Here is a 24,198-nt window from a genome sequence, read left to right as displayed (position 1 = left end):
ATATCGTCAAGCCAAACCCCTTCCCGTCCTCCTCACTACCAGGCTAGTCTACCAGGCCAGACTACCTGCAAACCGAAACGAATAAACAAAAGAACATGCCAGGGCCCATTTGGCCCTCAAACCGACAAAAGGCTAGCTGCCGTCCCAGACTAGCAGCAGTATCGATGGAATGAGCAGGTGCCGTCGCAGCACGTGCAGCCAACATTCATGCCGCCGCCTCGCAGCGAGGCCTCGTTCTCGAGTTGTGGAAGCGGCTCAGATTTCTGGCACAGTTCTTCGCGTCAGCATCCAGCATTGATCGATTGAAGCGGCGGTATTTGTTCGGACGTGACACACCGGCTGGCGCGTGATGATTTGGCCCGGAGCAGTCGCCTCGGCGGCGGCCTCCATTGGCACCTGCTGCTTGGGAGCTTCGACAGTGGGCATAATTAGTGGTAGTTGATGTTGTTTTGTCTTTGGGTAGGGCTGTCGTGGTGGATGTCAATTCTGAGTCTGTCGATAAGGCAATGGCCTGAGCTTGGCGATGTTCTTTTTGGTCTTGTCCAATGTTGTTGCGCACCGCCAGCCAAGACAAAAACAAAAGAACAAAAAGGAATGTGGGCGGGTCTAGACGCTTCTTATCTTGAGTTGCCGAGGCCTCCTTCCCGTGTGGCATGCCACGTCTCGGATTGGCTGGAGAAGCGAGTTTGGGCGTCGATAGTCGCTCCGTTTGTGACATGGCTTGGTCTTGGCATTGTTCAGCTCAAGGCCGTTGCATGCCCTCATTTCGCAGCGTCCACCAAGACGGTCCAAGTGCGCCGCCCCCATCCAATCCTAGCCGCATGCCAACATGAGCAACATGGTCCGGGAAAGCTTATTTTCTCGTCCGTCCAGTGGTCTCGCATCCTCTGGTCTCGCATCCTCTGCGTGTGAGCTTAAGAGACATGATATTGCAGGCAAAGAGGTCCAGCCCCTGAATGATTGTGACGTGGTACATGCTTAAAGACAGTGTTAAGATTTTGGTAAATAAAACCAAGAGTCTTTGACGGACATTGATAGTAGAACAGAGGCGTAGAGATCTACAATTTTATATTAGGGGTGCTGAAGGTTAAACACTAACTGAAGGTTAAACACTGACTTCCTCAAAGAAACACCTTGAGGGCAAACTTGCATGTTGATAGGCCTTTTATGGCTTTTAGAGTCTTACCCTAGCAAGAGTCGCAGTTCAATAAGCCCGACGAGCAGTTAATCTGGTATATTTGGTCGAACATTAAGGCGGTACGGGTAAGATGAAAATGAGCAATAGAATCTACCACATTAGGTGGAAGTTTGCAACAAACCGAGATAATAAAGCCGACTTTCCAACAACACTGTCGTCAACCTTAACAACGTCGAAACAGACATGCCCGCAACCAAACCATATGGCATTTTGCAACAACCGGGCTCAGACCTTGACCTCTTCGGCATGCACGACGTCATCGCCCTTCTTGCTGCCGGTGTCGACATCGCTCCCGCTGGCAACGGTGCCGCCGCTCTCCTCCGCAGCGACGCCAATAGGCCGGTGGACGACGCAGACGTACTTGCGGAACTTCTTTGCCGGCAGTCGGGCCTCGAACTGGAGGGTTTTGTGGCACACGCAGTTAGCCAAGTCTTTCGTCTCCCTAGGAACAAAGGCAGGGAAAACCGGGGTGAGATGTATTGGGCCGACCTACCATCTCGTCGATTTCCTCTAGCGTGCGGTTCTTGACTTCGGGGAGGAAAAAGTAGACCCAAGCACTGTTTGTTTGCAGGAATTAGTCCATGTCAGTTATTGGTACAGGCGAACCCGTGGCAAACAGTATAATGGATGGTGAGGATGAGACAGTAAAAAGACTTACGCCGAAATCAGGCACGAGGGCAGCCAGATGTAGCCGTACTTGGGCCCCCAGTTGAGTGCCTCGGGGTTGATGAAGTAGGGCGCGGTGAACGTTGTTAGCCAGGCAGCGAAGAAACCCACGGCCGTGGCCAGGCCGAACGTGTACGAGCGCAGCCGCTGCGACGGCAGTTCGCCGCCAGACACCCACGCGTACGTCGCCACCATTCCCTGCATCGAGTCAAGCCACGTCAGCAAGTTCACCCATGAGCGGGTACCTCACCCAGACACAAGTAGATATTTGGAGTTGGTTAGGAGGGATGTGAGGTGGTCTGGAAAAATTACATTGTAACCAAAGATGTAGATAACAGCGAGCGCGACAATGGCCTGGCCGGTCGACTTGGTACCCGGGTTAACGGTGTAGACGACGGCGGTAAGCAGCTGGGCGAGCCCGCAGAGCACCAGGCCCGAGACGAGGAAAACGCGGCGGCGGCCAAAGTTTGTGATGAGGGCGCTGTTGATCAGAATCGCCACGATGCCGACGCCGTTGAGGATGCACGAGTTCTCGAATGGCTGTCCGATGCCCGCCATGCGGAAGAAGTACGTGCCGTACGCTGCGGGAGCGGTCGACGCGTCAGTGGAAACGGGCATCTTTTTGGGGTTCGGAGGAAAGGGGGGGGATAGATGCTGCGCACCAATCATATACATGGCCCCGGAAGCGCCCTGCACGGTCAGACCGCACACGGCGAGCACGGTGCGGCGGCGGTCGACGGGGTCCCGGAACATGTCCCAGACGGGGATGCTCTTGTGGTGGCTCTCGGTCTCGAGGGCGACCTCGATGTCGCGGATCTCGGCGTCGATGCGGGCCTCGGGGAAGGGGCGGTGCCAGCGTAGGGCCTTGCGGGCCTGCTCGGGTTTGCCGTGCTGCATCAGCCAGCGCGGCGACTCGGGGATGAGCAGGAGGCCCAGCGACATGAGGACGGGCATGATGAAGATGAGCCCGAGCGGGATCAGGTACGAGTTGCGGCCGTCGATCTTCTCGGTGAAGTTGTCAACGATGGTCCCCACGAGCGACCCGAGCGACGTCCACACCTGGAAGGACGATATCATCAGGCCCCGGTACCGCGCCGGCGAGCACTCCTGGATGTACAGCTGCGAGAAGGTCATGAACATGCCGTTGGCCAGGCCGATGAGCAGGCGTCCCGCGTAGAGGCCGCCGATGTTTGTCGTGCTCATCATGATGATGTTGGACACGATGCAGAGCAGGCTGGCGGACCAGATGGCCATCCTGCGGCTCATGACGCCCGCTATCGGCCCAGCTGCCGAGGAGCTGATGAAGGCGCCGAGCGTCATGAGTGACGAGATCAGCTGCTGGCGCTCGGTACCGATGTTCCAGCCGCTCGGGAGCTCAGGGGCTGGGTGCCCAAAGATCTACAGTTGCCAGTGTGAGTTTTTTCGCCACGAGGTTACGAACCCATCGGTGTGATGCCAGGTAGGAACATGGAGCCCACCTTGAGGAAGCCAACCATGGCCTGTAAACCGCCAATTAGGCCAAAGTCGAGCCCATACTGGAAAGGACACATGGAGACGAGGGTGCAAGCGGCCAGGCACTTCCAATGCTCCTTGATGCCATATTTCTTGTCGGCCTCTGGCCCAGGAGAGGGCGAGTCGCTGCCAGTGTGGGTAGCGGCGACCTCCTTTTCGTCGGCCATGATGCTTGGCAGCGGTCTTCAACTCGCTTTGTTGACGGCAAGGTGGAATCCGGCCCACCTCAGGAGGGCTCAAGTCTGTGGGACGAGCGTGGACAGGAGATGGCGTAGAACTCGGGCAGCAAACAAGACACGATGTGGCGGCACTTTAAGTGCGTGGCGGTCAATGCCAGCGGAGCGTACCAGGATTCAGCGTGTCAGCGTTTATTGCATTGGCCGTATATTCTGTACTGTACCGCGCCCCCGGGAAAAAGCCTTCGATGAACAGGGGAAGCGGTGATGGTGGCGTTGTCATTAAATCCCGGCTGAGATGGAATTCTTCCCTTGCATCCACAACCGGGCCGCCGCCGCACGTTTTATACTCGAAATCTCGGACATTGTCTGGCTAGGCAGGCAGGCTCTCATTTAGCGAGCGGGTGGTAGCTGGACACATTAAACCTGTAGCTTGGGTACCATAGGTACAAAACCAGGCAGCTTCGCATTACTGTGTGGCATGTGAAGCTACCTCGACTGCCTCCGACGACCGCCTCCGACGACCATCATGGACGACACCCAATCCCATGCCACCACCCTAATCGTCTCCAGCACCAACGTCTACCGTCAACTCGTCACCCCCCTCGGCCGCCCAGTAGCACCACTGCGACGTCAAGCAAGTGCCACGACGAGATCTGCTAAGAGCTGGATATTGTTTCGCAGATTTCCGTACTGGTGTGATGGTGCAGATCGGCGGGTTCGAAGCTAAGAAATCTGGGGTACGCGGTTGGAAGGCAGTTGCATCGCGGGTAGAGTCTGGGCATGGAGGTTTGGACACGGAGCAAAGCAGACGGTCAATCAAAATTAATCTCGCAACTGCCGTCTTGAGCCAACCGCCATAGTGCCTGGCGCTAGCGAACGTCACCCCGAAAGCTTGGTCACCGGCCCACTGTCGAATGCCAAGGGAGTCTGGGGTGACACACTAACAACGCCGAGTGAGGGGCCCGCCATCGCGAATGGGCACTGGTCCAGAGGCGGGGTAATGCACTAACGGGGCCCGCTTATTAGTGGGTCGCTGGTTGGGGTCTTGCCGTTTGAAGATGGGGACGGGAATTTGGAACATTCCATCCAAAAAGAATTGGACGGAACGACTATCAGCGTCGCGTCGCTGATAGTGACCACCCGGGCGTCCTTATCCATTATCGCCTAGGGCCTTGCTCTCGAGTTCATGCGGGCTAGCACGCCTCGAGGTCGTGCAGGGTGCCGTTCTCCGAGTGGGCGTCCGGGTGTTCCTTCCCCGCTCCCTCGCTCCGGCTCGAGTTTCTGGAGCAAACTCGTCTACTCTTGGGATTTGTTTCCTCGCGATCTTTGACAACCCAAGGTAAATCTCTGAACAGAGATCGCGACTCCTCAGGACTGATGTTGATACACCTGATGGTGGACTTTGACGAACTTGAACTCAATCTGGAGCTCTTGTTCAATTGCAACTTGTCAAACCTGCGCAGTTGTATTTTGGCCAGCATGCGCAGTCGGCGTGCCGTTCAGCGCCCTACCGCGTGCCGCTCCCCCGCACCTCGCGGATGCTCCCTTCGGCCCAGCGTCTGCCCCCTGCCGGCAAGTAAATCTGTCACCGATGGGTGAAGGTCCAATGGACGGATCGGAGCGGACATGTTTCCCAAGACTGCGGTGGTTCCTACCCCTTCCCGTGCCATTATTTCATTCCACACTCTACACGACGTGCGGTTGGCCCAGCACACCCAAGGGAAAGCGAAAAGGCTATATCCTGTATTCTACTCCTCAGGCCGCCTTGGGCTAGCCATGCTGCCATACCCGCAGCACACCAGACCTTGAAACGCTGTTTCAGATCCCCGCACGAACCATATCGGCCATCGACAGGAGATCGCAGTGGTCGGTTTCCTCGTGATCAAGATCGACGTCGGTAGAGCCTCCGTCTCTCGGGGCAGCCTTCGCCACGATGCTCTCGGAGCGGCTGATAGACAGTCTGGCCCTGGCCAAGGTTCAGGCTGCCATCACCGATTTTGGAACTCTCAATGTGCTACTCACACTACTGGCCATCGCGGCCACGGCCGTTACCGCTGACTATGCCCACATGTTGTACCTCAGGTCCAAGATGCCGCCAGGGCCTTTCCCGCTGCCCATAATTGGCAACACCTTTTTGCTTCCCGAGAACAAACCATGGATCTACTTCGAGGAACTGTCCAGGAAATACAACACGCCGCTCATAACATTCTGGATCGGACGGTGAGTCTATACCGCTCGCCATTCTCCCTGGTCTTGACTGTGGAAGAGGGCTGAGACAAAAGCGCAGAAATCCCACAGTGTGGATCAACGATGCGTGGTGCGCCCACGAGATATTTGAGAAGAAGGCGCAGGTCTACGCATCTCGGCCGCGCATGGTCGTCTTTGGCGAGCTGGGCACCGGACAGGCCAATCTGGTGACGATGCGGATCCGCAGCAACGAGGAGCGCGACCGCTGGCGCATCCACCGCAAGTTGATGCACCTCGGCGTCGGCACCCAGACGGTGCGCGGCTACCGTAATATCCAGAATAACGAGAGCAAAGTCGTCGCCCTCGACTTCCTGCGGGAGCCTACCGAGTATGTGAAGCACCTGGAGCGCTACGCCACGAGTGTCGTTTCCATCATCGCCTTTGGCCGTAGGGTGGCTAGCTTCAATGACCCCATCATCACTGAAGTGATAGCGCTCATGCAGCTTGCCGCCGACTTGAACGTGCCGGGGAAGTCGTTCCCCATGTTGCTCGAGACGTTTCCAAGTAGGCCTGTCCCCTCATTCCCCCGTCTCGCCCAGTTTCAAGGGGGCAATGCTAAGTAAACACTCAGTTCTGGCCAAATTCCCCCGCTCCATGCCATGGTTCAAGGGGCTCGGAACCCGGGGCCAGAAAGGCGGCCATTATTTCTTCCACACGCTTGCCCAGGAAGCGGTTGAGCATTTCGACCAAAAGCCACCCTCGGTACAAGCCGAGATGCCGACACCTTACGTCAAGACGCTGTTCAGCGAGGCCGAAAAGTACAACCTGCCCACCAACGAGCTCTCAGGGCTGACGGGCAACCTTTTCGGCGCTGGGTCTGACACGTCGTCGAGCACGCTTATCACTTTTGTGTTGGCGTGCTGCGCGTTCCCGGAGACGGTGCGAAAGGCGCAGGCGGAACTCGACGCAGTCATCGGGGCGAGCCGATCGCCGCACTGGGACGACGCGCCCCAGCTGCCGTACATGAACGCCTTCGTCAAGGAGGTGCTGCGGTGGCGCAGCGTGGCCATCATCGGCGGGCAGCCGCACTCGCCGACGCAGGACGACATGTACAACGGCTGGCTGATCCCGGCGGGTTCGTGGGTGCAGGGCAACGTGTGGGCAATCCACCACCACGAGCGCGAGTTCCCAGACCCGGACCGCTTCCTGCCCGACCGCTACCTCGATGGCAACGATCACAAGCGACCCTTCCCCGGCGACCGCGGCTACATGACCTTTGGCTGGGGCCGCCGCGTCTGCAGCGGCCAGGCCCTCGCCGAGCAGGGCACATGGATCACCGTCGCGCGCCTTGTCTGGGCCTTCAACATCACCAAGGCCAGGGACCCGGCGACTGGCGCGGAGATCGACGTCGACATCTTTGCCTACACCAACGGCCTCAACATGCGCCCGCTGCCGTTCCCCTGCGACATCAAGCCCCGCAGTGACGAGATCCGCGCCACCATCATCCGCGAGGGCGAGCAGGCCCTGCAGGACCTCGGAGTGCACGACGGCGAGAGCAAGTACCGCATGAGCACCTTCTACCAGCAGCAGAAGCGCAAGCTGGACGGAGAGCCTGTGTTGGACGAGAACGGGAACGTCAAGATCGTCAAGGTGAAGTAGGTGGAGGTGGTGGGGGGGATCAATCCTGTCATGGTCGTTGGTGGCATGGGAAAGGATCCCGAAAGAAAGGTCAAGGCTTCAATTGGAGCGAAAGGAGTGAGATGCCCCTGTAACTGCTGAAGTGAGGGGGTGATGGCGGTGGGGACAAGAGGCCATTTTTGTTCTCGAGCAATGGAACCAACCGGTGCTTACACCTCCGCCGGGGTTTCAAAGTCTACTTAGGTAGTGTGATGGCTTGGGTAGGGGTTTTAACAGGGGATTTGGGGTTGGAATGTAGGGAGCTTGAAGTCACTTTTCTAGCAGGTTCTCACCAGAAAGTCACATCGTGGCTTGGTTGTAACGCACTACTCTTTTAAGCCTCGGCGGAGGTGTCCAATCTTTTCTGGGCGGTTGGGCTAGCTGTTGGCATGGATGGGTTCCATCTTTGCTGGCAGCGACCACGAGGCAAAGCAACCCCAGCTAATTCAAAGGGTCCCAATGCAAATCTCAAACAAATGGGTCCGTGCGCGAACTTGAACAAACATTTTCACCAAGGGCCCCCATTAGTCTGTGTCAAACCAGACCTTCACACCAAAAAAGAAAGGGGCGTAAATAACTTAGCTTAGCCCCCACTGCACCCCAAAAACTTCAGATTTTTTTGGACGTTGAAGTCCACTCGGGTCTTCGTGGGGGCTGTGATTGATGGACACGCCTAGGGTATGTCTGGGTTTTACACGTATGCAAAATGGACCCCAGTCATTTTTGTAACCCACGTACTTAAGGTATTTAGCGGCTCCCGTCTTTCGCCGGAGCCATCCGTTCCCAGCGTTCCGAGCCCAAGTGGGAAGTGGGACATGGGACGAAGATGAAACAACCTTACGCGGCTAAGTAGACTCGCCCCTATGGTGCGTCGGGATTATACACGTAAAAATTTTTTTGACCCAACCAACCATCGGTGCTCACAATCTATCCGTGTATTTCTGGGCAATTGGGTTGGCTGTTCAGTGTTCACGCCTTGACGGGCTTTCCGGAATCCGATGCGATGCTACGCCTCCAAACCCACTCGCGGACCCGCGACAGGACCCGACTTATCGTTGCCAACAGGCCGAGTCCAACTCGGTTGAAATCGGACTGGATGGAATCCCAAGAATATAAACCCCATGTATTTCCCTAATTAGCACTCTTTTTCTGAACATTCATCGTAACACTCGTCCTCCACCATCTCATTCATCACAGTCACCCGACCCTTTACGAATTCAGAGTTTTGATATTTCTCATCATATCGAAAATAAACAACGTACAATACCAAAACGTACGGCTAATCGCAGCAGACCGAAGATGAGCCAACAAAGCTCGACCCCCGACTTCACCACGGACCCGAGGGCCTTATTGTATACTGCCCATATCATCATTTCCACACTGAAACTTTATGACATTCCTTGTGGCATAACAAAATCACTGGCATACGGTATACGCGGCGCCAGTTTTGAAGCAAGTCACCTTGAGATTGAAATACGTTCCATTCATGACTGGGAAGATATACGCAAGGCGATTGCAAATCAGGTCGAGGCTTGCGAATATGTCACCACGGATCCCACTAAGGAAACATGGGCAGAGTCTCGTGCATTTATTGTGACTCCCAAGGGTGGCAGATACAAAGTCAAAGTTTTCTTGATTCCGCATTCCTTTTTCAGTACGTACAATATCCTCCTTCATCACTCACGTGCCAGTAGAAACGACCTAACTTTAGATGGCACCAACAGATCCAGTGCCTGTGACCGACAAAGAGAAGACGGCAGAGTTTATTAAGACTGAGGTTGAAAAATTTCCAGCTGATAAGCTTCCGGCAAATCTAACAGCTCCTGACATTCTGCGGCTGCGAAGAACGTGGCCTTTGTTGAGTAAAATTTATGAGGTTAACCTGCTGCTGAGATTTTTCATGACTTATACGCAAGATAAATCTGAGAGGGGTCAGATGCTGGCACATCAAACTGCTTCCGTCATTGACTTCCTTCTGGCTAAAGCCGGCGCCGGTGGTATACGTGTGTATGACGAGAACGAGGCCAATGCAGAGGAGTTTCATAAAGTCACGCTGAACCCATTTCATCCCGGAGTAAAACTCAAGTACGAATTCGGCAACAAAACTTTACGGAAAATACTGTGAACGGATGTCTAAAACAACGATGACGCTAACCAATCTCTAAACGGGCACCCCATCTAACATACAAGGCAAATTTGACTTTTGCTTATTTAGAGGCTGTGAAGGTCGGTAGTGGGGGGTGTCTTTTGGCGAAGTTAGATTTAGGCAAAGGTCGATGAAGTTACCCTGAATGCCGGGGGCCGAGGGGTTAGTGTGGGGTTAGTAGTAGAGATAGCAGTGGTAGGTGGCTTTATACGTTTATTACGGCAAGAATCGAGGGATGAGACGGCTGGTCCCGTCACTTACCCAAGACCTTTGAGCCAACTACATTCGTACTTCGTACCTATGTAACGCCGAAAAAAGAGCCGGGGAAGTGCATTGAGAAAGGCATGTAGAGCTCAAGGACGGCGAGGCCAACAAGCAAGTTGCCGTGGGATACAAGCACAACCGCTCGTTTGTCGTTCGAGGGTCTAAAATCGGCGTCTTCAAGCACACTCCCAACAACCACCTCAAGTTTAGCACTAATATTTGCGAAGTCGATATTAGAAGGCTGTTTGATAAAGGAAAAAGTCTAGTTATTTATATAAAGAAAGCACATGAGAGGGTGCCCTGTGCAGGATAAACTGCAGCGTAGTTGTAAGCACAGGGCAAGGTGGCTTGGATGCTCGCGAGCCACACTGCTGCGCCCTAACAGGGGAGCTTTTTTGACGCCATATAATATTGAGATGTTTTTTTCCGGGTAGAGTTTAGTACGAAGCTAGGTAGGTAAAAGGGTCAAGGGGAAGGAGGAGAAGGTGGTCCGGGAGGCTGATTCCGTCAGGGCCCGGATTGTATTGGACGTTGGTGGTATGGGGGTGGCGTGGTAAAGGCGTGTAACGAAGGGTTGGGAGTTCTAGAATTCTGAAAGAAGAATCAAACGAGGTCGGCTTGAAACTGAAGAAGCGCGATACTACCTAGGTACCTATTCCAGCGCGGTAGGTTGTGTCACAGGTAAAATAGAGCTCGGGAAGTGCATGGAGAAAGGCAGGTAAATTAGAAGCTATTTTACACAGGAAAAAGTCTATTGTTTATTTATACAGAAGAGAGTGCGCAGGGGGGCTACCCTGCGGAGGTGAAATGTGAGCACGGCACCGTAGGTGCGAGGATGCCTGCAGGTGGCTGTAGGCTCAGGGAGCTACACTACTGCGCCCGGACAGGGGTATGTTTACTGCGATAGGTTGGCTGTTGGTGGTCGAGACAAGAGACATATCTCTTGGGTAAACAATAAGGCTGGCTGTTGGCATCAATGTGACTCTCTAAATTGGCTTGTGTTACGGTGGACTAACACACATAAGGTAACATTGTCCATGTCTAGTGCAGTCCAATGGTCCCAACTTGTCGGTGACACAGGTGACCAACGCCTTCCAACAATCGGCTCCCAACTCGGTCTGTGCTACAGGGGACGAGTGCCCATGACGCAGCCCAACTTGTTGGTGTTTCAGGCGACCGACGCCTATAACACTAGCACTCTGCCCTCCAACAGCCCTGACTTGCTCTGTGTTACGGGGGCCCAACGCTTATGAAACTGCCCCTGGCCACCCAACAGTCCCAAGTTGCCCCGGTCGGTGTTTCGGCGCGGCCTTTAGTTGAACCGCTACTGTCACTCCGCCTCCTCTCGAGAGTAACACGGGTCAATATGAACAACACGACATCTTCCTGAATGGACGGGACCCAGGGATCGTGTATCCAACAACTCTTGGGGGCCTGAACTTCGAGCCATTTGTATCCCTACTTGCCACACGACTCCACGCACTGTTGCCGATAGGTCGAGGGCAATTCGGAGTGGATGCAGTCTCAAGCATATAAACCACTGGCTTGTGCATCTTCTAACCATAGTTGCCCCGTTGTGCATCTCCTAACCATAGTTGCCCCGGAAACTCACCGCAACCCTTCATCCCCTATTATCTCATTCATCACCGCCCACTATTTTAGTCCTTGGCACATTTAAAGTATCGACATTGCTTTGAAGTTGAAAGGAAAACCTTCATAATGGAGACCAAAGTCGTAAAGCCACTGAAAACGGAGCCGATGATGAGTCAAGAAGCGCTAACTGTCGAGTTCCATAAAACAAATGAAGTGAAGAATCTTCTTTTAACTGCTCACGAAATTATTTCCTTGCTGGATCCAAAATCGATGCCTCGTTACACAACAGGCGGACTGGCAGCGAGTATCCGCGGCGGCACATCCATCTCCGCCCCATGGCCTTCAGTTGGCAATATCGACCCCCTATAATTGGGATAATATACAGAAAGAGATTATACGTCACGGCCATAGCTGTGAATTACGCAATATGGAGCCCACGGAGGAGGAGGATTGGGAAATATCTCGAGGTTTCCTGTGAGGCCAAATCTTACCGGATTGAGGTCGTCTTGTTGTTGTTTTTGTGATGCCGGAAGCGAGAAGCTGCCCGGGGCGAACTCCTCGTCCAGCGGGTCTGAGTCGCCCTAGAAGAGGTCTGGCGACGTCAGGTGCGCGAGGTCGGCGGCGGCCGAGAATACGGTGGCGGCGAGGGACGCGCGCGTCGCCAGCCGCTCGGCCAATGTACTGCCGGCTCGGGGATGCCAGCTGCCACTTTATATCACGCGCGTTCGGCACGGCACGGCACGGCACGGCACGGCATAGGACGGCGAGCGCGGCTAGGTCTAGGATCCGGCGCTACTCGTAGGTGAGCCCGCCGACTACGGGCGTAGCGGGCAGACCGCCGGCGACCTATAGCGCTGGCGCGTCGAAGCCAAGTTACTTGAACGAGTTGCGTATCATCTAGATACGCTCGCCGTTATGCTAGTACGTTATATCGGACTCCGCATAGTCGTCTATTGGCGATACGGAAGGAATTTGCAAACATCCTATTCGGAAACGCACTGCATGTGTCCTACTCTGAGCCCAACTCTTTTTCCAGATCACTTCACCCTAACACTAACCTAACCCTGATCATAACCATGCCCCGACCCCGAACACTATCCATACCCTACCCCCGGGGGGCTGGCGCCGCCCCCCGGAACCCCGGCGAGGTGGTACTGGAACAGTCGGCCGCCTCCTGCATGGAGAAAAACCCCCCGGGGACCAATATCCGCGTGGCTCCCTAGTACAATTCTAATTTAAAGGTGTCCAACTCGCCGCCTTAACTCGGCATTTTTTCCACGGCGACCTCCCGACATATTCTCTGCTAAAAACCTCAATGTGAACCGAATAAATCGGCGCAGTCGATATCGCCATGACAACTTCGCTTTGTAACGAAAAACACAATCGATATCGCCATGACAACTTTGCTTTGTAACGAAATACACAATCGATACTCGCACCGCCGACGCATAGATGCAGCACTACAAGTCTCCCAGTAAAATGACTTGACCGGAGGGATGTCGGAATGAAGCGGACAAGCTCGGCCTGGGGCGTATTGTCGGGTGTTTTTTGCGCCTTGTCAGAGATAATACGTGGCTCCTGATGACTGCTTTCCCACTTGAATACACGACATTCCATGTCGATGGTTCTCACAATAATGCCCACGCGCTGATCCGGACTCCTCGATTCACTATCGCCGAAGACTTGACAGCAAATCACGCCGACAAAGCCCGAGACACCCGGCACCGCGGTGTAGAACAAACGGTTGAAAATATCCCAGCAGGTTCGGGATAGGCGTCCTCGATCCGGAGATACGGGTGAATGGGGAAGTAGAGTGGAGCGTATCTAGCCACCGCACCATCCAAGGAGGTCGTATTGGGGGCCGATGTGTGCGAGGTAGCAATGCAGATTGTCTGAAGCGTCATTGACCCCTCCTAATCAATGTTGTTGCAATCTAGGTGGCGAATCAACGGCATGTGAGAAAGGCGAACAAAGTAACTCTGCCTAACCTTTTTGAGGTATATCCCAATGCCGAGGGGGGGGGGGGGTGCTGTGAAAGTTGGAAAGACAGAGAAAGTACCCTCGAGGACCAATGTCGACATTGGTCGATACCCAGAGCTCCGTCGTTATACGCAATCCCTTGTTTGTAATGGCAAACTCTTGCACGAATGTGCCGGAAGCTGCAGAAAGCCCTTGGAGATGGCCTCGGCTGCGAAGACCTCGGGAGACTCTGCCAGCACGCCGCAGCACGGTTCGATGCTTGTCCCTACGCTCGAGTCCCAGGCAAAGATGCTGAGATCGTTTGTATGCTTGATAATCTCCTCTTGAAGTCGTGTAAAAGCCTTTGGACCCTCGCCGTAGATCCAGACCATATTAACCTCAAGATACCGAGGAGGCTGTACGCGACGTCCTCTTGGCGCCTTGTTCTCCTACACGCGGCCCAGGACATCTTCTCTGCTGCCGATATGCTGCCTAGCGTAGCGGTCCCTAGAAGGATGTCCTTCCATATGCCGGTGATCCGCGAGACGGTATCTTGTAGGCTGTCGTTAGTTCCCTTATCGTTCCAGTTCTGGTCGAGGAATTGGACTTCCTTGGGGGCGGTAAGTTCCTGAAGAGTCCAGCCCCTTGTGAACCAGCGGCATCTCTCCACTCCGACCCCCAGGTCGGTATTTGAACCGAGATCCTCGAGGTAGGCGAAGCATACTGCTGCGTTCTTGTACCACTGGAACATGGAGTTGGAGTTGATGGCTTCGGAGAGCTCGGCACTGCTTCTCTTGTCGATACAGCACGTGTCAATCCAGACGTAGTGAATGTTGCGGCGCCTCGCCTGTTTAATGGTTCCTCGAATCTTGGAGTAACTATTCTGGGTCTGAACATGATCGCAGGCTATATCCTCAAAGGCGAGTTCGTTATCGCCCCATGTGTGTGAGAGAATAGCGTATTCCGGGCTGCCAGCTAGCTCCTCGAACTTTCCGGTCGCGACATTTACGAGTCTCATGGTAGTGCATTTGTGAGACCGCCTCAATCTCGAGCAGTAGGTATGAAGCTGGTGTTTTGCGAAGATAGTACGGCCTAAATTGTTGCCCGACTGCGGCTGAGTCTTGTGCTCGATAAGGACTGGACTGACTTCCTAGATTCAATACTCAACCCCGACGTACTGGAGCAATGGCCAGCACAAGGTCAAGGGCGTCCCGTGCATTTGGTGGGAGGTGGCCATCTGGAGAGGAGCGAGAAGAGCATATCTTCGAAAATTTCATTGGCCACAACAAACCAAGGCCTCGATTCTTGGTCCCCCTTCCCATCCTACTATTAGCTCTCAGTACCATCGCTTTCGCCGGAGGCTTTGGATACCAGACTGAACAGCTCAAAGAACTTGCCACCGGCAGTGCAAGCGAACGGCCATGTCTACGATAATTAGTCATTGATTTGAACTGCTCGACCAACGCGGCCCCGACCACATACATCCCACAGTTTTACCAAGATGCCGTTTTCTCCGTCTTCCGCAACCAGGATATGCCTATCCTCGACATTTTCGAGATCATCGCCCCCAGCTTTGACGCTTGTATGCAGTCGTGCTCCAGCTACCGTTCGTCCAAGACTGTCAAAGCGAACCAGTCATAGTCTTGCCAGGGCGTCACCTTTGTTCCGGCGTGGCTCAACGTGACGCTGGCTGCGAGTACGCGCTATGGAGGCAACTGCTCTTGAAACATGGCCCATTATCGGTGTCAAATTTGAGGCCCCCCCCCTCCGTTGGCGGTTACGATATCATCGCCCATTCTTCCATTATTCTTTTGTGATGGGATCGGCCACGTCGTCAGGGCCGGCGGTGTCTTTTTGGGTCATTCCCTCCGGCTTGGCGCTTGGCAACCACACCGGAAGCCGAACCGCACCCATCGACACCAAAAGGGAGTAGCCGGTTGATATCCCTATGCTTCAGGTCGTCCGAGCACCAGTCCAGGTTGGGGTCGACAAGGCAGTTGCCTCCAGGCATCTCAACGCTCCATAGGAAGGGGACTCGTCTTCCCCAAGGCCGGTCCGGGTCATCGGCTTCTGTCGTTATTTCTTGTAATTGCCTCACAGTGAATTCTCGCCCGCCGCGTCTTTCACCGAGTGGTCGGTGCATAAAGGCTACAAACGACTGGCCGGTGGCAAAGCCAGGTCTTGAGGTCAATCAATTGTTGCCCACGTTCCTGCGCTTCCATGGATACACACGGATTGGCCCTGAGAAGGATGCGACAGCTCAGGCTGTTGGCATTATTGACTTCTCTCTAGCCACGTCCGGCGCCACTGGCGTACATGTGAACGACGAGAATCAAGCCGCTGCAAAGCTCAAAGAGAGACTACTGTGTCCCGGAACAACAGTCAAATACTCTCTCCATCTCCAGAATAGGACTTTACAGACATTGATCTGAATAGAGGGTAGATCAGGGCCGACCAATTTGTTGGGGGACACCCTGTCCAATATATAGGGGAAGTTCGACTCTTTTTCATCTTGGGGCTTTATGCTTTGGGTAGAATTTGACAAACTCGACACCGGCTCGAATGCCCTCGCGAGAGGCTCAGAGGAAGATCTCTAAAATCAGAAATCAAAATCAGGCCAGCTAGCCAAGCACCTCTCCCAAGAGCCATCACTGACGACTGTTCCGTCACTCGCATCATGTTTGACCGTCTTCGATCCGACTTTATCCCGACCACGGGCCCCACAAGCAACCAAAACAGGGGTGGATCCTGTTCCTCATCTTTACCTTGCCTCCACTCTGCCTCCACAGCATCTTGTTACGCACGATGCAGCTTAATTGAAGTGTGTCCAGGTCTGATCTATTGGAGGAAAAAAGAGGAAAAGAAGGCCTTATTTATCCGTCGAACAAAAGACCGGTATTAGGCAACAATGTAGGCTTCAAAGCCTATATAGGGGCCGATCATCGTTGGTGGCCTAGTTGGTGGCAAAGTTCGGTCAGGAGGGCATTATTACGTAACACATCTCGCTGTCCACCGCAAGCACCGCCAAGCTTGGGTCAAAGGTGGAGTTTGCATGGCCAATCACAACAAGCAGTAATTAGCTCAAAGAACGCAAGGCGTGGTGGCAGAGTGGTCTAATGCGCAAGACTAGAAATCTTGTTCCTTCGGGAGCGTCGGTTCAAGTCCGGCCCGCGTCGAACCTGTTCGTATTTTGCCGTTCCCAGGTGCGGTGATTGGTTTCTTGGAGATGTGCGTGCATGGCTATAGGGGTTCAACTAATATACGTATACCTGGTTGGTGGTAGTGTGTTTTTGCCTCGTGCAGATATCTGAGCACCTATTGCGAAAACAACTCAGTACTGTGTCAAACAGAAAGATCTGTCGCTACTTACCATTTGTCTTGATGCATCTCGCTATCCTTGCTGCTGCTTGGATGCGAGGACTTGGGAGTTGCCTTTGCGGTCAAGGCTGGGTTCAAGTGCCAAGACGCGCCAAAACTGTCGGCTGGAAAGCCGCGAGTTTGGAACGGAAGCCTGCAATCTTGTAGCAGAGGACTTGCAGTTAAACGGGCCAAGTTGTGCGTTGCGTCGAATTGCGCTGTCTCGACTCCACTCCCCAGGCTGCTGCATTTCGAGTGCGTCGCGTCGGTTGGGCTCTGACTTGGCTGCCTGGCGGCGAGGCAGAGAACAAGGCATAGGCCAAGGCAAATGCAGCGCAAATGCAGCGCGTCCTAATATCAAACCCAAACATAAAAGTCTCGCGATCTGCCCTCGAATAGACAACATCAGTTTCGTCCTCATCGCCAGTAATAATTAATTCAGAATCACGCAAAAAACTCATGCAAAGTTTCAATCAATCACCATGTCGACAGCCAGCAGCGACCTGCCGTTCACCGGATTCACCTTCAGCGACGCCGTCTCGGCGCTCAACGTCTCCCCAGCGGCATACAAGGCCTCGCACCCGAGCATCACAGGCGGGCTCGTCGTCGGCGCCGTCGTCATCGTCGGCAACAGCCCGCCGCGCATGCTGCTCATCCAGCGCGCGCCGAGCGACGGCTGGCCGCTGAACTGGGAGTGTCCCGGCGGCGGCGTCGACGCGCAGCTCGACGCGACACTGCTGCAGGCGGTCGCGCGCGAGCTGTTCGAGGAGAGCGGGCTCGTGGCCGCGCACATCGAGGCCGTGCTGGAAGAGTACGAGTTTGGCGACGGCGGCGACCGCTGGCGCAAGATCACCTGCCTGGTGCGCGTCGAGCACGACGGCCGGCACGACGCGCCGCCGCCGCCCGTGACGCTGGCGCCCGACGAGCACTGCGACCATGTTTGGGCGTCCGAGGAGGAGGTCAGGCTCGCAAAGTGCGACGGCAGGGAAATTAGGTTTGCTTACGACGGGGCCGTGAAGCAAACTTTTGTGGATGCGCTCCAGAGACATGGCGCGGTTTGACTATTGCCGTCGAGACTAGGGGGGATATGTCATTAGGGGTTTGGGGGTTTAATTACGGCAGCTACAGTATTTAATAGAGCAGTAGTAGGATTGTGCCTGCTTGTTCGTCCAAAGTTTGCAGAGCCGTGAGCCGAGGCGGCGGCAAAGGGGCAGCTGACAACAATATCCACTTCTCCTTGCCTCATGGGGCTAGCTACAACCGCGAATCGCAGCATTGGACTTGACCAAAACAGCAGCTGTCAAAGTAGGTAGCGACGACCCTTCCGCATGATGTGCAGGATCAATAGAGTTGGGACGTGACTCAGGCGGCAAAGGCCTTGTGTAGGAAGCCTGGTAATCCTACAATTAAACTAAGAGAGTGCAGCAATGCGGTCACTAGGCGGGTAAAAAACTAATTACTTACACCGATCCTGCTATGACTTGGTCTGACAAGAAAGACCAGTCGCAGGAATCTAGCCATGGAGGCTTCTTTGTCGTTCGGCCACCTGCCTGCAACCCAACTCAGGCATCTGAAACCAGGGGAACCCCAGATATTGACGGCGCGGCACGATTTTCGCCTTTTCCATGTTGGCGATCCTCAGCCCTATATTGTCCAGTCTGCCTCGGGTAGGTGCGTAATAGACGGTGTTTATCTGACCTTCCTATTACGCTAGTTGAGACATAGTCGATTGCTAAGAGAGTCACTGGTCCCTCTCACGCGGACAATACCGTCGATGAGACGAGGACTATATGGCCGGAAACCCTTTCTAGAGGCCAAGTTCAAATAGAGCTTGCAGGGGTGCAAAGAAATAGCTGCTCTTATGTAGACGACCTTCTCGTTGCAAATTGCTACAACATTCACCCCTTCTCCAATTAGAATCAACCCTCCAGCAGCCACAGCCGGACACTCCTTGCGATACAGGACATCATTCTCTAAACAAAAGCAACATCATTCTCTAAACAATAGCAACATCATCCTCTAAACAACAGCAACATCAGCTCATTTCAGAGCACCAGACCCGTCACGATGCTCGCCAAGCTCTCTGCACTCCTCGCGGCAGCCGCCGGCTCGGCATCGGCCATCGGCATCAGCGTCACGCCGCACGAGCAGTACGGGTCTTCGATCGAGGTGCTGGGGGCAAGATCGACACAAACCGGGTGGCTTACTGGCCGATGGCGGTGGACTGCAACAACATCTGCGTGCGCGTGTCCTACTCCGGGCGGTCGCTGAACCTGCTGCGCGTCGACCAGTCGGGCGGCGCCTACGACATCTCGTACGACGCCTGGAACACGCTCGTCTCGGGCCAGCCGGCGACCGTGCATCCCGTCACGGGGGGGTCTGTTGCTATGGACTACGACACGGTGCCGGCCGACCAGTGCGCCTCGCTGCTGCACACGGGCGCCCTGCCGCTCAGCGCTGCTAATAGCATGAACTTCTTGTTCGGCTGCCTCGCCCGACCGAGCAGCTGGGTCGCCAACCACTACCAGCTGTACAACATTGCCAATGCCGACTGCACGTTTGGGCACGATGAGCAATGCACCCTCCCCTCCGGCCAGAACCAAGCCACTTGTCCCCATCAGCTCGGCGCCACCTCCCCGCTCGTCGGCGACACTGTCTACAACGTCCAGTACGGCACCGGTGCGCTGATACCGGCTCCGTAGATGGCGTCTAGGAGGGTTGGGGTCGGGGGGGGGAAGGGCGGAGAAGACGGCAATATATGGAGGAGGTACTGAGGCAGCGGATAGACACAGACGCGATGCGCTCGATCAGGACATGCTTGGCATGCTTGGCAGCTTTCTCCGTGGGCTAGCACCAAGATATCCAAAGTAGACCCTGAAAATATGTTTGCCTTTCATGATCTGAGTGTTCATTTCTTTTCCCTGTCAAACTTGCCCTTCATTTCATTATAGGAGGCCGGCGGAACACCCTCCGTCACTTCTGTGACACTGAACCAACCTCTCCCGCCCCCCGTTATCGTCGCAGCCCAGAGTCGCGCTTCAACAACAGCCCCCCGTCCCCAAGAGCTACTCCATCACAGAGCAACAAGCGACACCTGGTCAAGCAAGACGACATTCGCCTCGCCGCCCGTGCACTGGATCTGAATCGCCACGAAGCCGCCGGGGCCGCCGTTGGTCGTGTACGTGATGGAAAACGTCTTCCACGCCGGCGTCACGTGCTGCAGCAGGCCCTCGTAGAAGTCGCCGTTGCCCTGCACGCCGAACGACGGGTTGACGTAGCAGCCGCCGGTGCCGGCGGGCTGCTGGGCTGCGAACGACAGCGTGTACGCCGCGCGCCGGCTCGGGAGGGTGACGCGCTGGTCCCACTCGTACAGCCCGTCGGCGGCGAACGAGGTGCGGCTGTCTTGGTCATCAATACTCAATCAGGATGGGATGGGTTGGGTTCGGGAGCCACTTACAACGCGCCGCCCGTCGGCGACCCCGGCGCGAGCGTGATGCCGGGGTTGTCGTAGCCGTAGCTGGTCGACGTGATGATATCGCCGTTGAACCACGGGCTGAGGCCGGCGACGGACGGGTTGGCGACGAGGTTGGTCGGTGCCGGGCACACCGATGCCGTCACTGTGCTGGTCGTCGTGACTGTCACGGTCGCCGGTGCCGTGGTGGCGGCAGGCCACAGACACGAGCACGCGCTCGACACGCGCGCCACGCCGCACGACGTCGACACGTACGTCGGCAGCTGGCTGACTCCCGCCACGCAAGCCGTCGTGAAGGTCGCGCAGAACCCCGACGCGTCCGCCGTGCGCCGCGCCAGCTGGTTGTAGCAGTTGTCGGCTGCGCACGCTGCTAAGGCGCCGTGGGCCCATCTAACTGCTGCTGCGAGCAGAGTTTGGAGCTGGGAGGGCCGCATGTTGACTGTTGGCGTCTGTTTTCTGAGTCTCGACCACTTTACTTACTGTCGACCTCGGGACAGCGTTGCTGTTGCGGACCTGGGTTGTTGGCAGCCAGGCAACAGGGTGCAGACACCCTCTAGTTATCTATCATTGCCTTCTGGATCTGAGAACCTGGCTGGCTCGGCGTTTTCGTACAGGTGCAGCTCCAGCTCGGGGCTGAAGCGACTATTCAACGCCATATTGACGCATGGCTTTCTCGCCAACCCCTGATTTGCCCCTCCCCCCCTCCCCGGTGCAGGCATCTGCAGCTGACGGACGTTTCCGAGAAGCTGCAAGCCTCGAAGCTCCGTTACGGTCAGATACGAGCTTGTGCAGTGCGCTGCATAGGTACTTTGAGGTATTAATTGGATTGCGTCGTGGGATGCCGCCATTGGATGATTGGAGAGACCCAACGCAGCCACGATGAAAAGGTCCTTCTCACAGAGGATTATTTACTTCTCATCCGAACATGTGCAAAACACATTCATTTGAAAGCAACAGAACAAGGCTCAGCAAGGTCGTACAACTGTCGGTCATGAATATTTTGTATTTTGTTCACGTGCAATAGCCGCATGATATTTCCACAGCAACTCATACAAAGTTCCCGGGACACTCAGTATCTCATAAGTTGTACAACCTGCTTTCTCAACCCCGACAACCTTGGGCCCCGACAACCTTGGGCATTCTCAGGCCGGCGCTGCAGTGGGCGTCGGAAACGTCGGCACCACAATCGGCGCCGTGCAGTAGTTCTGCTTCTTGGCCCAGGCGCACATTGACGGACTCACGCAGCTGCAGCACAAGCATGCCTGGCGACAGGTGAGCAACCCAGCCACGAAGAGAGCTTTGGAGTACGGCGACATACCTTTCTAGCCTTGTCGGCAGTGTCCTTGCCGTCAATGCATGTCAGCGTGCGGGCGTCGGTGAAGCGGTACTGGTTGTAGCAGGCGTTGGAGTCGATGACGGCGAGGCAGTCGTCGGTTCTTGCGAGCTGCCGCGTGCACTCGGGAAAGTCTTGGCCCAGCGCCACGGCGAACCAGAGGGCGAGGAAGCCGAGCGAGAGCTTCATGGTCATGGTGGTTAAAGCGGGCGAGGCTGTTTTGTCTGCTGGCGTGTCTGCTGGAGGAGGAGCCAGTGCAAGCTGCCGTGCCCACTCACTGGCCTGCAGATTGGCGACTGGCGGCAGAGATGCCATGTAAGTAGTGCGGGAGGCAGCTGGACGATATCGGGCCAGATATACCGACCAGAGGCGCTGATAGCATGCCAGACCGTCGGTGTGGTGGGTTATTAGGCAAAGAAGGCCGACAGCCAATCGGCTGCATCCAGCCAGATTGTGTCTAAGGGGTTTCCTCGCCGCCCACTATTCGGCACTTTTCCGGGCGAATCGCTTGAGGAGTGCGGGGACCTGTCGACGGCCGCCTCCCAGACGTCGATACAGGAATAGTAGTGCCAGGATCCGAGCAACCAACCACGACAGCACCAAGGCACCACGGCCCCGCCGCAGGACATTCGAGAATATTAAAGATTGATTTTTCCACCCGCTGTCCGCGTCTGCCAGCTCGGAACAGGCCGAGCATGTGCCCAGCTGAGCCGTGTCCGCCGCGAGGGGACCAGGGTGGCTGCCATGGCCACGGCTCTGGCCACTCTGGACAACAATACCTCGAGAGACGCCGGCACATGCACTCATCTGCCGCCAACCGCAGCATCCAGCAAACGTTTCCCCGATATTCGCTTCGCGCCCGCCCACTAATGCCCGCTGGTCGATATTACCCGTCATCAAAGCCAGCCAGTGTCGGCTCGCGAGCGAGGCCTGCGATATTAATGAGGGCCATGTCTGGCCACCCAGGGTCAATATTTGCGTGCGTTATCAGCTTCTGGAAGACCCGGCACCTGTGCTGCCCCGGATCACGAACGGCGGCTAGGTCACGGACATAACTAGTACTAGTATCGCCTCCTCTTCGCTTTTCCCTCCCCCCCCCCTCTTCGACCCCCCTTTTGCCCCACATTCCCGTCTCTTTCTCTCCGAGTCAGTCAGTCCCATCGTTGCGGTTCCAGAGCCCAGCCTCGAACATCGTAGACAGACACACTTGGTCATCTCGACATGAAGTGGAGTGCCGTCGTTGCCGCCTTCGGGCTGTCCGCGCCCGCCGTGGCCCTGCTCCGGTTCGGCTGCGCCCGCCTCACCGTCCAGCGCCTCGACCCTCTGGTCAACCCGGGCCAGAACCCGTCGGCCCATCTCCACCAGATCATCGGAGGCGTACGGGCTCTTTTTCTTAGGCAAGTGTTTTACATCATGAGACGTGTAGCTTACAACGTGCCCTGCCTTAGAACTCGTTCAACGTTTCGATGGACCCGTCCAAGCACGACCTGCCCACGCTGTCGACTTGCACTAGCTGCCAGTTCAGCGAGGACTTTTCCAACTACTGGACCGCCGTGCTCTTCTTCCGCGCGAGGAACGGCACCTTCAAGCGGGTCCCGCAGATTCCCCAGCAGGGCATGGAGGGGACACAGGGCGGCATGGTGAGTCCAACGCACGAGGACTGCTTGGCTGACCCGACATTGACCGAGGTGGCTAGGTCGTCTACTACATGACGGACGCGCTCTTCGACACGGCGCAAAAGTCCAAGGTCACGGCCTTCAAGCCCGGGTTCCGCATGCTCGTGGGCGATTCGTCGTTCCAGAATCGTGACCAGGCGCGCAACTACCGGCAGCTGACCTACACGTGCATGGAGAACTCTGGTACGCGGGCGCCCGAGACGCTCGAGTTCCCCAAGGGCCCGTGCAAGGTCGGCATCATGGCCAACCACCGGTTCCCGACGTGCTGGGACGGCGTCAACCTCGACACGCCCAACCACCGCGACCACGTCACGTACCCCGAGACGGGCACCTTCGAGTCGGGCGGCAAGTGCCCGTCTACGCACCCGGTGCGCATCCCGCAGATCCTGCTCGAGACCGTCTGGGACACGCGCGCCTTCAACAACAAGGCCGACTGGCCGGCCGACGGCAGCCAGCCGTTCGTGTGGTCCAGTGGCGACAAGACGGGCTACGCCAGCCACGCCGACTACGTCTTTGGCTGGAAGAACGACTCGCTGCAGAAGGCCATGGACGCCCACACGTACGTGTCGGCGCCCACCCTCAAGACGCAGAGCATCGCCGAGCAGAACAAGTGCGTCGTGTCCGACATGGTCAAGGAGAACATTGACGGCTGTAAGTCAACTTCCCATTCTGATATCCCTTCCAACGGGGGGAGGGGCAACGAATATTAACGATCCGCGTCACGCAGGGCTTCCCAAGCTGCCCGGCGACAACATGGTCATGTAGATGGGAGCGCGTCGTGGAAAATCCAGCTGCCGCGCGAGGCGCACCAAAAGCCCGCTGTGTTGGCTGTTGCTCATGAGTGAACGAGAGACTCTGATGTTGTCGTGGACTTGCCGAGCAGGGCAAGATCCAAAGCCGTTCCCTATTTTGATTATCACTTTTCACGAAGCGTTTTGCTATTTGTGTTTTGCTCTCTATTCCGGAGCCAATCTCTGTT

General features: G+C 55.8%; 9 protein-coding genes and 1 non-coding gene across 10 annotated transcripts; 5 read left to right on the top strand and 5 right to left on the bottom strand.

Annotated features, from left to right (window-relative positions):
• Positions 1 to 149: 149 nt before the first annotated feature.
• Positions 150 to 426, bottom strand: B0T26DRAFT_755329 (uncharacterized protein; the record flags this gene model as incomplete). Its single annotated transcript, XM_060445947.1, has 2 exons — positions 150 to 263; positions 337 to 426. 2 exons carry the CDS (start codon positions 424 to 426, stop codon positions 150 to 152), a joined length of 204 nt encoding a protein of 67 aa, XP_060293543.1.
• A 997-nt stretch (positions 427 to 1,423) lies between these two features.
• On the bottom strand, positions 1,424 to 3,950 carry B0T26DRAFT_787613 (general substrate transporter; the record flags this gene model as incomplete). The annotated part of the gene is made up of 7 exons (XM_060446802.1): positions 3,343 to 3,950; positions 2,527 to 3,262; positions 2,177 to 2,445; positions 1,857 to 2,062; positions 1,692 to 1,755; positions 1,547 to 1,594; positions 1,424 to 1,513 (listed from the first exon to the last, which is right to left on the bottom strand). Exons 1-7 carry the CDS (start codon positions 3,541 to 3,543, stop codon positions 1,424 to 1,426), a joined length of 1,614 nt encoding a protein of 537 aa, XP_060293542.1. The 5' UTR covers positions 3,544 to 3,950.
• Positions 3,951 to 5,488: 1,538 nt separating this feature from the next.
• B0T26DRAFT_651955 (cytochrome P450) lies at positions 5,489 to 7,401 on the top strand (the record flags this gene model as incomplete). Its single annotated transcript, XM_060438321.1, has 3 exons — positions 5,489 to 5,775; positions 5,843 to 6,306; positions 6,374 to 7,401. The coding sequence occupies 3 exons, from the start codon at positions 5,489 to 5,491 to the stop codon at positions 7,399 to 7,401; spliced, it is 1,779 nt and encodes a 592-aa protein (XP_060293541.1).
• Positions 7,402 to 13,335: 5,934 nt separating this feature from the next.
• On the bottom strand, positions 13,336 to 14,399 carry B0T26DRAFT_787606 (heterokaryon incompatibility protein-domain-containing protein; the record flags this gene model as incomplete). Its single annotated transcript, XM_060446801.1, has 3 exons — positions 13,336 to 13,410; positions 13,621 to 13,779; positions 13,809 to 14,399. The coding sequence occupies 3 exons, from the start codon at positions 14,397 to 14,399 to the stop codon at positions 13,336 to 13,338; spliced, it is 825 nt and encodes a 274-aa protein (XP_060293540.1).
• A 2,076-nt stretch (positions 14,400 to 16,475) lies between these two features.
• B0T26DRAFT_t206 lies at positions 16,476 to 16,557 on the top strand. Its single transcript has one exon. It is a non-coding gene; the product is annotated as a tRNA-Ser (tRNA).
• A 362-nt stretch (positions 16,558 to 16,919) lies between these two features.
• B0T26DRAFT_724375 (NUDIX hydrolase domain-like protein) lies at positions 16,920 to 18,199 on the top strand. Its single transcript, XM_060442689.1, has one exon. The coding sequence runs from the start codon at positions 17,221 to 17,223 to the stop codon at positions 17,797 to 17,799; it is 579 nt and encodes a 192-aa protein (XP_060293539.1). The 5' UTR covers positions 16,920 to 17,220; the 3' UTR covers positions 17,800 to 18,199.
• Positions 18,200 to 18,805: 606 nt separating this feature from the next.
• B0T26DRAFT_743350 (uncharacterized protein) lies at positions 18,806 to 19,440 on the top strand (the record flags this gene model as incomplete). The annotated part of the gene is made up of 2 exons (XM_060444243.1): positions 18,806 to 18,871; positions 18,922 to 19,440. The coding sequence occupies 2 exons, from the start codon at positions 18,806 to 18,808 to the stop codon at positions 19,438 to 19,440; spliced, it is 585 nt and encodes a 194-aa protein (XP_060293538.1).
• Positions 19,441 to 19,811: 371 nt separating this feature from the next.
• On the bottom strand, positions 19,812 to 20,644 carry B0T26DRAFT_755324 (uncharacterized protein; the record flags this gene model as incomplete). Its single annotated transcript, XM_060445946.1, has 2 exons — positions 19,812 to 20,136; positions 20,196 to 20,644. 2 exons carry the CDS (start codon positions 20,642 to 20,644, stop codon positions 19,812 to 19,814), a joined length of 774 nt encoding a protein of 257 aa, XP_060293537.1.
• Positions 20,645 to 21,352: 708 nt separating this feature from the next.
• On the bottom strand, positions 21,353 to 21,732 carry B0T26DRAFT_653483 (uncharacterized protein; the record flags this gene model as incomplete). Its single annotated transcript, XM_060438462.1, has 2 exons — positions 21,353 to 21,472; positions 21,529 to 21,732. 2 exons carry the CDS (start codon positions 21,730 to 21,732, stop codon positions 21,353 to 21,355), a joined length of 324 nt encoding a protein of 107 aa, XP_060293536.1.
• A 989-nt stretch (positions 21,733 to 22,721) lies between these two features.
• On the top strand, positions 22,722 to 23,984 carry B0T26DRAFT_875091 (uncharacterized protein; the record flags this gene model as incomplete). Its single annotated transcript, XM_060448055.1, has 4 exons — positions 22,722 to 22,920; positions 22,992 to 23,183; positions 23,240 to 23,870; positions 23,947 to 23,984. Exons 1-4 carry the CDS (start codon positions 22,765 to 22,767, stop codon positions 23,982 to 23,984), a joined length of 1,017 nt encoding a protein of 338 aa, XP_060293535.1. The 5' UTR covers positions 22,722 to 22,764.
• Positions 23,985 to 24,198: the final 214 nt, after the last annotated feature.

This window comes from Lasiosphaeria miniovina, assembly GCF_030549165.1.
Source record: "Lasiosphaeria miniovina strain SMH2392-1A chromosome Unknown B0T26scaffold_6, whole genome shotgun sequence".
In the NCBI taxonomy this organism is placed as follows: Eukaryota; Fungi; Ascomycota; class Sordariomycetes; order Sordariales; family Lasiosphaeriaceae; genus Lasiosphaeria; species Lasiosphaeria miniovina.
This window is presented reverse-complemented; position numbering and strand designations above follow the sequence as displayed.